At 39.0% G+C, this 12,272-nt stretch overlaps 1 protein-coding gene across 6 annotated transcripts in view; it reads right to left on the bottom strand.

Moving 5' to 3' along the window:
* Window positions 1–12,272, bottom strand: part of CDV3 (CDV3 homolog) — a 65,106-nt gene that overhangs the window by 46,360 nt on the left and 6,474 nt on the right. For 2 of the 6 annotated variants that reach the window (XM_074988267.1, XM_074988270.1), the window contains exon 4: window positions 8,918–9,077. In XM_074988267.1, the coding sequence (XP_074844368.1) occupies window positions 8,918–9,077 (160 nt within the window). Of the gene's footprint in view, window positions 7,766–8,917; window positions 9,078–12,272 lie in introns of all 6 variants that reach the window. The other 4 variants (XM_074988268.1, XM_074988269.1, XM_074988271.1 and 1 more) reach the window with 4 other exon arrangements.

Raw genomic sequence — 12,272 nt, forward strand, 5'->3', positions numbered from 1 at the left:
GAGAGAATATGGGAAAATATTATGGCATATATTTTTCTCACAGGCCCTCATGCAGAACACTGATCTGTTTTAATTACCATATCAAAAGATAATTGCAGAAAGACAAAAGGAAAAAAAAACTGATCAGATGAGGGGGAAAAAAAGATTCGCATACCTGGGAAGATTGCAAGAGTATGACTTGTGAAACGAGAAAAATGAAATGAGATATAGATCTGAGATTCCAACTGAAAAGCAGATAGTAAAGATAAAGAGGTGCTATTCTTTATCAAGTCAAAAAGGACACTCATTGACAGATCACTTTTAAACTCAGTCTCTGATCTGTAGAATGCATTGCCTCATGTAGACTGTTACACTAGTTAGGATAAAAAAAACCATCAAGTTTATTGCACACGCTTCAGGACTCATTGGTTAGCTACTGGCAAGAATCACCTTTGAAATATCTGCTACTGTCTGCTGGAGCACAGCAATAATTGCTATACTTGGATAGAGAGGGAAGATGATTGAGATAAAGTGAGCTGTCAAACAGTTATGTGCTGTGATAACACACCAGAAAATGGAGGTGATGGCAGTAGGAGGGGAGGCAGACAGTGATAGTCAACCTTCATCCTCTCTCTCTCTCCAGTTTAGGACACAAAAGCCAGATGGCATCTGCCTGGAGAAACGGGGGTCTGATGCATGTGCCCACTATACCCACCTGGTCTCCCACACAAGGGCATCAGCAGCTAGAGCACTGAAGATTGACCTTTAAATCCCCAACATCAGAGGAGATAACTTTAAAAGACTTTGTCCCAGTTACATTTCTACACATCTACTGCCTGGGCTCCAGAGTTCTCCAGCTGCAGTTACTTGACAAGTTATGGTGATATTTAGTTTCATCCTCTTAAGCAGCATTCTTCTTGCTCCCTACCAATACCTCCTTTGTTCCTCTCTTCCCCAATCTTTACATTTTGCACCTTTCCTCCCATTACCCTGCTCACGTTACTATTTCACAAACACCCTCCCTACAACAAAAGCACAATACATAACCAGGCATATTATATTGTCTTTGTCCTCCCTTCTCTTGTCTCCTATTATGTCATCTTGTCTTAATCTATAAGCTTTTCAGGAAAGGAAGTAGGCCTTCTTATGTGTTTCCAAATTAACCAGAACAAATGGGCATTTAGATATTATTGCTGTAAGCAAAAGGAAGAACAAACTATAGTGAAAAGTGAAAGAAGAGCAGCATCTCCTGCTATAAGCGGCAAATTAGCATTGTAAGTAAATTATCCATATATCCATGACCATTTCTAGTTTGTGTTATTTAAATAATCTTTAAAGACTAAATCATAAGAGAGGGGTATTAAACATGAGCAGAAGTTTATTTAAATCATGGGGTTTATAAAATGACAATTGATTTTAAATAGATTGCATGCAAAAACAAGATGACTTATGTCAATACAATGTTAGGGTTGCACAGTTAATCACGGAAAAAAAAAATCAGGAAATGCCAATTAAAGGTTGAATGTACAACCTTACATATGCCAATTGAATGTATGAATTATAAGTCTGTAATTACATGATTCCATAATACTTAAATATAATAGAATGTATATTACATTTCATATATATATAAGCTTTCCCTAAAGTAGTATTAAAATACTGTACTGAAAACTAATTCCGGTCTCTTTATTGTAACTGAAAAAGAACCAACAGCATTGGACTGATTCATTTGTATACTCTGCACACTATAGCACCTTCCATTAAATGGGTCTCACAGCACTTTATGAATTAAGCCTCACAACACCCCTGTGAGGTAGGGAAATGTGTGTTTTATAGCTGGGAAAACTTAGGCACAATGACATTAAATTATTTGCACAAGGTTCCACAGCGAGTCAATGGAGGAACTGAGAACAGAACCTGGATTTGCTTCCCAGAGCTGTTCCTCAATCATCAACCATATTCTCTCTCTCTCTCTTGTTTTGGATCACATCTTCTATGTCAGTATTTCTAACTGTCTCTCTTTTTCTGAGGACTTAATACTTTGGTACACCTCTTTGAATATCCATATTCTAGTCCTGCAGCCCACTGAAACTTCACTAAGCATGATATTTTGTACCTGAACAATTACATATAGAAATTCATTAACTTATTAGAAATTGATTCATGAAAAAAGGAAATATGTCTTCACAAAAATTTGTATCGGTGTCCCAATTTTTATTTAAGTAGCAGGAGGTGGGAGAAATAATTTGTTTTATTAGCACTCTCAGCAAAGATAAAGGAACAGTGCAACTTGGCACTATCCTAATTTATTGAAAAATTGTGGTAGTTTAGACTTGATTATAAGTTATGTACAGATAGCAATTCCACAGCCAGTCCAAAACACCATTTTCCAATATGTATTTTTCGCATTATAATACTCCCCCATGCACCACTGATTGATTTTCAAACTTTGCTCCTATTTAAATTTCTAGGTGTATGGCATCTTTGACCAATAAGCACTGCTGTGTCATTGCCATAGCATTCTTCTGCACAAAAGCTATTGCATTTTTCCTCCAACACAACTTCCTTCTAATCTGCATACATAATACTTTAATCATTATTTACAGGCTTTATTTTCAAGTGCTCCCTTCCATTTTCAAGTTGTTCCCATAGCATTATGCCTGAAAATAAATACACGCAGCTACATTAGTGCTGGAGAAGTAAGGTTATTTCATTAATAAGCAGTTCACCTCTTTCAAGCCAAACTCATATTGGATATATAATTTGTGAGTGGTACCTTGCACTTGACTTTTACAGTTACTACAAACTGAATATCCTCTCTCCCCTGTAAAGTTGACCAGTCCAGTACCTCCCCTTCTATACTTCAATCTTTTGAGTTTTAACATCTTATATTTTCCTTGAAAGCATTTTTATATTCAACTCTAGACAGAACAAAATGTTTTTCAATTTTTACAATCGAATATATGCCAAACAGCCGTTTTAGATTAGTGAAATTTTATAAGCACATTTTCTACCACAGTCTCACTTTAAAATCCTGATTCAGCAACAAGACAGTTCTGTACTGAAAATGCCTATGGCTAGTCTTACCTTAGACATCTATTTAGGAAGAACAAAGGATGAGCATTCTGCAATTAGCTAAAATGTACAACCAGCTCTGCACTAGAGAAAGATGCTTCTTTTGTGCTTTTATAAAAAAAAATAATACTTGTGCTAAAGACCAAAGACATCTGGTTTTAAACTATTTTTTTTAAAATCAGCTGGATTATCAAGCAGAGAGGAGTATTTGCTGAAGTATATTTCTTTGAACAGCTCACACTACCAAAGAGGTAAATATATAGCTACTGAGTAATTAGTAGCATGTTTATATAACCTGAGATTGCCTTAAGTCAAGCACAGACTCAGCTGCTACTGAAATTTGGCACTTAGAGATGCAGAAGAATTCTTTATTTAGGATATTTGCCTAAGAGATGCTGACTTTCATAGCAAGAGTAAGCGAACTCCTCCCCAGGTATCTCTTGCCTTCTTTGTTGTTAAACTCAGAAGAGACCAAGGAAATCAAATGGTTTACAAATTTCAGCATATTGAAAGTATAGGGATTTCCCTGAACCAAAGACACACTCAAATATGAAACGAGCCCCTGTAAAATCAGAGCCCCAGAGAAGACGTACATTATGATATTAAAAAATAAAATGTTAGGAATTACCTTTGACAGGTTTGATAAAACCAGCTACAAAAAGTAGTTTAAACTAGGGGGAAAACAAATACTATGCACAGCAATTATTTAGCTGTTGCTTCTTTATTACTTTTAGATTGAGACCTAGACCTTGTCTACACTTACTAGGAGAGTGATGCTCCAGAGACTGATCTCCCATCAAATTCCAGTATTCTTCCAGATTGAGAAGAGCAAGGGAATTCAGTAGGAGAGTCACTCCCACAATAGGGATGCTGCAGCAGCTCAAGATAATGTCGACTCCAGTGACAATATTCAGGTAGCCGAGTTGCGTACCCTACACTGATACTGTCTCCTTAACATAGGCCAGTCCTAAACATGGCAAATCTAGAGTAGTAGGAATCAGTTATATAGCAACTCAACTCTGTCTTTCTGATATCATTAATTAGCATACATTGCCTATACTCCTGGAGCTAAGGTTTTAGAAATCCAAGTTTGGAGAAAGTTAGGCTGCCACAAAAACTCAAATCCAATTACTTTAACTATCCCTCAAACTGGTGCACAGATGTTCTATTAAGTAGCTTTGTAATAAGTGTCATCTCTCCTCTGCATAAGACACACACTGAGGTATATACGCTTACATATGAATCCATATCTTCTCTAAAGGAGTGTTTTTATACATGTAGAGTCACTTCAGGTTGCACGGAACTAGATACAAGTGATATTTTGACTATACTTTCTACTGTTAATGTAAGAATGTTCTTCATTTTAAAAAGAGGCTTCAGTACTCATGCATAATTTTAAAAATGTTTATCAGCATGTTAAACAATATAGCAGCCATATAAATCAACCTCATTTGACACACATTTCTGTACTTTTAAGTAATTTTTACACCTATAAGGAGTATGATTCAAAACAGCATTCATTTTATTGCAATAGGGTACTAAATATAATCCCTTTAAGAAAAAACAGTCACATGACAATTTGGACTTTGTTAAACTGAATGCACTGTTTGATCAGAAAAAGCCCTACAAAATTCCAGATTCCTGGATTTGAGAAGATAGTCTAGCAAAAACTTAAGAGTGACATACTTGTATTTAAGTAATAAATACTTGATATTTCCTTAAAGGCCTCCATTCAGTCACTGAATAGGAAGTAGCAAACTTCAAAGAGAAGCCACCTTTCACATGAAGGGCTGGTCCATTTGTGTGCCCTCTCAGTCTATGAACACTGCTAAAAATGCCACTTAGGATGAATAATAGAGACAGTGATTTGAATTAGATGCTATTCAGAGGTCTCAGTCTAGCTATCACACTATGGCTACATGTACATTAGCTCCTTAATCAGGCTGATGTGAGATTACTAATGAAGTGGTGTGATGAATATGCAGCACTCCATTAGGCTGATTCTCCTGCACGCTGACTTCAAAGTGCCCACAGCGGCATGCATGACGGCACTTCGAAGTTTGACACTTCAAAGTTGCTGCACAGGAGAATGAGCCTAATGAAGTGCTGCAGATTCATCGCAGCACTTCATCAGTAATCTCCCATCAGCCTGATTACCACGCCCACTTCAAAGAAGGGGGCAAGTCTAGACATAGCCTATATGAAGGCTATACTGTTCCAAATATTGCCACCAGTTGTTAGTTTTAGCTCTTTGACTCTGGATTTGAATTTAACAACTGCATGCATCCAATTATCTGTCTCAAAGTTATCCAATTACCCTGCATTTATTTAAACAGTATACAGTGTAGGCTAGAATTACAGGTAAAGATTCATTAGACTCCAGGATCCATGTCTATTTCCACTTTATTAGATTTATTATGTTACAAGTTTTCTTGCACTGCCAAAACCATGCCTGAAAAGTCAAATAAAGGTACAATGGACAGCCTCATCTACCTATCATACACTATATTAAAAACTTGATTGATGTGTATTAAACAATCCATTAAAATGTCAGAACAAAGTTGGGATTTTAGTATATTGGGTTTCTACCACGTCATCAAGTGACACTTCCATTTACAGCAAATAGGATGATTAAACAAACTTTTTGGTGACATAAATCAACTTTTTGTTGGCAGAGATATCATTTCAGGTAAAATACATGGTTTAGAATCCAAAGGTTTCAATGTAAGTCTACTTCAGTGTTTTTGATTCTCCAAATGATATCTTCAGGTTTTTAAATTTGTCTTTTGAGCAGCGAACCCAATCATAGCTGCTAGTTTGGAAATTTACTGAAAAAGTTAACTCCACAAGGGCTTAAAGGCCAGTTTTATTCCAAGCATATTATGAGAACAAGGAGCAAACACTGACCCCACTGAAATCAACAGCAAGACTCTTCCAGGCTTCCAAGGAAACAGACTTTTTAGATCACCAGCAATTAAATGAAAGAAAACTAACCACAGTTTCTGCATAAGCCATCAAGCCTAGTCTCCCTAAGCACTGCCCAATCAGTAAGATTGTTTAGCCACCACCAAGTATGAACTGGACAAGGGCATAAGTTTGCAGTTCCTCCTTTTGGCATTCACATTTACAGGAAGAAACCTAAATTTGAAAGAGGTTCTCACCTCACTTAAAGTGAACGAAGCAAGGGGAAAGACAATATGGAGCATTTTGCTGTTCTTTTTCACTTTATAGAAGCTACTGGGTATTATTTATCGTACAGCTTTAGCATACAAATGCCATTTTCTCTCTCTCTGCAAAATTAAGTCAGAGATGCCCACAAATTGAACTGCGTGTTGCTTCTATTGTCACTAGGCTTTCTGTGGTTGAGAAAATGCCATTTAAAGTGAGGACTTCCACCTGTAAGTCTGCAAGCTCAAAGGTGATCAGAAGCAGCTTTAACAAATGAAATCTCACTAGCTTTGAGGTTATTCTTCCCACAGAATCTTATATGGGTAAATTTGATATAAGACAGGATTGGTTGAAAACAGTTGTTACTTTTGCCACAACAGAAACACTCATCTTGAGGTTAACATTGTTAATGCATATATTTTTAGAAACTACTTTCTGAAAACTACAGTGGGAGCACAGGCTTTCTGCTGTGTGCCAAATCGAAGCTTACTGAAGTCCTAGTCCCTCAGAGAATGACCCAATTATGAAAACCAAGGTAAACTTACCACTATTAACACACTTCACATTTTTACTTGAATATGCGGCAATTTTTTTTAATCAGAAACATGGAAGCCATTTTTTGAAGAACAAAGGAAACACAAATGCAACGGTGAAAATGGCTAATGCAAACAGCCCAATCCATCTCCCACCCCAAAAACCCTCCAATTTAGTACTGGAATGAGTTTTGTTTTTTGCAGTTACCTCAGTACAGCTCTATCTAAAAAGGTAAACAAACTACAGCTCTGTACTATACTTTGATAGTTTCTGAAAGTGGTATGCTCCAGAAAGTCTTTAGTACGCTATGGCTACACATGAAAGGATTCCTCAGGATGGGGCACCAGACAGGTTTTTCATTAAGGTCACTTAAATCTTTGTTATTTATAGCAAATCAGAACCAAATGGCTGACTTCTGCAGGATTTCTGACAGGAACCCAGAAGAGAAGCTGGTTTCAAGTTTCAGATGGCCACTAAAACAGTTGTAACCTTCTTTTCCAGAAGTTGTGATCCACATGGTATCCACAATGAGTGCAGCAAGTCTGAGGTAGTCAACCCTTACGAAGGCTCAGTATCTGAACATAAAAAGATTTTGAAATGACCACCAACTGTAGATACTTTTTCAGAGTAATTAAAGAACACTGATGAATCTTGTTCAACCATTTACATTAATTTCCCCCATATCCAATGGAGAAGAACGTTGTAACACATTATGCTTCCACAGTGCGAGAGCAATCCCTTATGTCAAAGTAGTCTACACTTGCTGCAGCAGATCCAGCAGAAATAAGATGGCATGTTCATCATAGTCGTTAGCTGTAGTTTAGTTACCTTAGTAGGAGGGTTACCATAAAAGCATTCCTTAATTGTAATGTGTATGCAGCTTTACTGATCCCCAAGCACAGCATATTGGTTGTCTAGCTGAAGTTTAAGTGCCTGGTTTTTTGATACCTCATCCCTACCTCTATTTTTGTGTTTTACTACTTCAAAGCTCTTCTCCATTTCTTTATCCCTAAGGGAAAATAAACGTAGTCAGTAATTATCTTATTCACTAACTTCTGAATTGAGAAATTCCTAGCCAATTTCCACCCCAACACCAACAAAATTAGAAAGTTACACTACAAATGCAGAGTACAGAGCGTTAAGTTTGTGTCCACAGGATAGTCATCTATTCCCCAGAGAACAGAAGATTGCACATACTATTTCCAGAGTAAAGCTCTTGCCCTTTCTGTGCTATTTGTTCATAGGATTAACAGTTTCAAACCATGCTACAGTATTTGTCTCAAACATGATAGAAAATACAGGTTAATTCCCCTCCCAGAGAGGTCTGAACATCGCAACATGAAGCATAACCAACAGTAATATAGAAAATATGTTCAGAGTTGTGCTACTGTTAATATTACTCAAGTGTAATTCAGAATTTCTTGTAATTTTTTTAATTAAATTAAACACTGCTCATGTTCTAGGACATCCTAAACATCTTCCATAATGCTGCTTGTCCAACTGGTAGACACCAAACTAGACCAAATAGCAAAACAGTGGGTTTATGCTACCATGAAGTACCAATCAATGCTACATCAAGATGTGATAGGAGCACATGAATAAGAGGTATTTTTAACTTTTCAGTAAGAAGTCTATGGGAGGGACAGGAAATTCAGGCAATGTCAACTTGGACTCTCCTTAAAAATCACAGCTCTCCAAACTCATGGATAATGTAATGACTGCAGAAACACTACATCTACAATATTCTCCCCTTTGATCTACCAAACCCTTTTGAACTTACCCATTCTGCTCAAGCAACATGTTGCCATCACTTCCTCAATGACAGCTGCTATGGAGCACGGATTAATGTGGAAAGGAACTCGATATTGTCAAGACCAGCAGGGTTTTATTTACAGAAATCCCTGAATGTAAGGGATTAGGTGGCAAAGGAGAGTGCTGATTGCCTAGACTGGCATTCTCCTCACTGAAAGAAGTCCCACTTCCAGACCTTTGAGGAGCACTGGGGGGGATGGCATCTCCACAAATACCCCACCATGTCAAATAAACATTTCTGCTGAGACCTCTGGGAAAGATCATTATCTGACACCGATTAAGGAGTTAGGACTCTAATGGAAAACCATTTTCAATAAGCATCTGAGAGAAACTGATTAAATATACTTACCTTCGGCTATCTACATGCTTGGCAGTGGATTGCAATGATGGAAACTGTGTATCACTATAGATCTCTGGTGGGCCTTGCGGTGCTTTCCGTGTCCTGGACTCCCTAGCACCAGGCGGTCGGTATACACCACTGGATTGCACTGGTTCAGGGGTTTCTGTAACTGAGAGTTTATTAACAGAGTTTTAGTTAAAGAAAACTGTATAAGCTCATTTTCCATCACTAGCTTGGGGCCCTAATTTATTATTTACTTCCAATGGTCAGAAACGCTGAGAGTTGGTCAAATACATAAGATCTCGGTTGAATAACTTTGTCACTAATAATCTGAAACCAATGACTAGATCTTTTTAGATTACAGTGCAGTTTTAGAACAGCAACATATAGTCTCACAAATGGTAAGAAGACAGTACACAGGACTTGAGAATAATCGATAACATTTGTGAGTACTAACTACATTTTAAGTTGCTGTTGTATTCCCCACATTTCCCAGATCCATGGCCTCAAATCAGACAAATATGTAATATAATTACTGTAAATTCATAAAGCAGGGGATTATACACCCATATGACATTAACTACACCAAGTGGCCCACCTTGATAAGCCTGATTTTCCAATTCCAAAAGCTTTTACATCCCACTCTAAGATTTAAATTTTAATTTTTCCTGATAACCTAAAGCAGGGATTATTTATGATCAGCAGTCCATAAAAGTCTCTGAGGAGTAGCTGTGGTAGTTTGTATCCGCCAAAAGAACAAGGAGTCCTGTGGTACCTTAAAGACTAAGATTTTTTTTTAAAAGATGTCCATGCATCTGACAAAGTGATTTTTACCCATGAACGTTTATGCCCCAATAAATCTGTTACTCTTTAAGGTGCTATGGGGCAACTCATTTTTCCATAAAATTATAATTTAGCATTTGTATTTAATGCCATGTAGTAATATCTTTAGGAACGTTTAGATGCAGTTAGCTTCTGACCTTTCAGCTGTTCTGTAGCTTATGAGTGTCTTAGGAGAAACAATATCAATGAAACAGGGATAGCAAACTAAAAGGTAGAGTTACATTTATGACAATAAAACTGAATTTGAATTAGGTAGCCCTACTACATTTACATCCACAGCAATTCTGCTGCTCACACTGGGGAACTTTGCATACCTGGGCAGATTTAATCTAAATGCTGGACGAGTGGCAGACAAGCCACATCTACGAGCCTTGCAATCAACAATAACGTTGATCTGTCAGAATTCATTGGAATCAGTGAGAGTTATGCTTCACCATGAACCACAGAACAGAGTTCTGTTTTTCCACGTGAATGACCATCATACCACTTTTAAGACTGTGTCCTCTTATGAAGGCCTTCTTAATCTATTCAAGGTATACTTAAAGGATGAAAAGAACTGGTTGCTCTCCCACAGACAGCCACAGGATTTTGACTTAAACCTTCCAATTAAAATATTAAGATCAGAGTTAAAACAGGAGTTTTCCCACCTCTTGTCATCTACCTCTTTTAGCCTGTTCTACACTAGGAGATAAAGTCAAATTTAAGGCTCTATGGTCCATTTTGAAAACCGTCTACACCCTAGCGCTCAGTAAGTTGATTCTAAGTGACTAATGCTGAATTTTCTACTGCTGAATTTCCAACAAAGTTATTTCAAAAATCAAATTTGCAATGTTGAGCTAAAACAGCATAAATTAATCAGAGTAAAACTGATTTTATTAACCCTAGAAACTGTCCCACAATGCCCCTCAAGGTGTCCTTTCAGGTCTTCGCTCCAGGTGAGTGGGAAGTAATAAACAGGAAGCCCAGCATTTTGAACTAACTTCTTTACGATCAGCGTGGTGATCCCATCTAGCCCCTTTACAGAGCACCAGCATGGATCACCAGGAGAACCAGGGTCTCAATTCATCTCGCAGGCTAGCCCTGGTCCCAACACAACACATGAGAGTTTGGCTGTGAGGACCAGACAGTGGCGCATAAGACAGCAGGCCATCATGTCCTGTGTAGGGTAAAGGCTTTTTCTCTGCACAGGATATAGCAGGAGAGGCCGAGATATTTTTTTTTCTTTCCAGTGCTTCACATTTGTACCTGGAGGCCCTGCTCCCCTACAGACACCTGGCAGTGGAGGGTGCCTAGCCCCACCTCATTATGTGGCTACCCTACCCCCCACTCCCTCCCAGTACCATGTGGTAGCTAAACTCATGCTTGTATGAGAGGATGAGAAAACTTATTTTTTGCGGGTCACGATTATACGGGGGCAGCCCTCCCTCCCCCACAGGCGCCATGCAGTGCCCTGCCCAACCAAGTCAGGTGGGTAGCCTCTGATCAATAAAAATATGCGCCAGTAGTGCAGTGCAGACAATGCTTCCAGGCAGCAGCACGTCATGGCTTGGGTGAGGTGAAGGCTCCAAAGGCAGCAAAGATTTTCAGGGGCTGGCCATGGCCAGGGAGAAGTCTCCCACCATGGCAAAGACTTTTCGGGGCTGGCTGTTGCCAGGGGGCAGTCTGGTTCCTGTACCATACTAACAGAAGCCTCTCTGCGGTCCCAAGTTCCAGAGTTTTGGGGGTCCAGCCCCACAAATAGCCATATTGTGGGCACTCTTGTCACCCTTGCCAAACTGCGTGGCTTAGGGGAGCCACAAAGTTTCTGCAGCGTCCTGTTTGCTGCATTTCACACGAAAACCGAAGACACCGTAATATCTGGGATTGACAGCTCCCTGATTTGGTGCCCTGCCCCCATGAAATGTGTTCTTTCACCAGAGGAGACCACTGATTTTCAACAGGGGAAGACTGCCTAACTACTAGAAATTGAGGCACTCTGTCTTTCCTTTTCTTCTGAGGTGATGCTAACCAGTGAACACAAATGCCCCCTGGGATTCCCCACTTATCCTAGCTTCCTTCTGCAAATTGGCCATTGGGTTTCAAAGGGAGAGGAATGAGGGCAATGCAGTCTGGGAAGATGACAGTGGGGGCTATCAGGGCACACTTGGTTAAAGGGTCTGTGATGCGGATGATTCAAACAATATTTCATTGGGGAAAGACTTCTGAAAAATGGCCATGTGTTTTGAGGGCAGTGCAGTGTGGGTTGATGACATCACACTCCCAGAACCCCCTGGAGGGATTTTTTCCCCTATAATGCAGCATCAAAAATCCCAGAATGCAACGGGCCTCAGGGAACTGTGGGATAGGTTCTGACAATGCACTCGTGCAACAGTCAAACTTTAGCGATAATGGGGGCACACTAAGTCCACTTTCTGGGCAGGTGTGGACATTCAACTTTAACTTTATAAAAATCCAATATTACAAATTCGACCACTGTGGTTATTTACATACAGAAGGATGGAAAGGGAAGTCAGCTCAGAAG

Source organism: Carettochelys insculpta, chromosome 2 (assembly GCF_033958435.1).
Source record: "Carettochelys insculpta isolate YL-2023 chromosome 2, ASM3395843v1, whole genome shotgun sequence".
Taxonomy (NCBI): Eukaryota; Metazoa; Chordata; order Testudines; family Carettochelyidae; genus Carettochelys; species Carettochelys insculpta.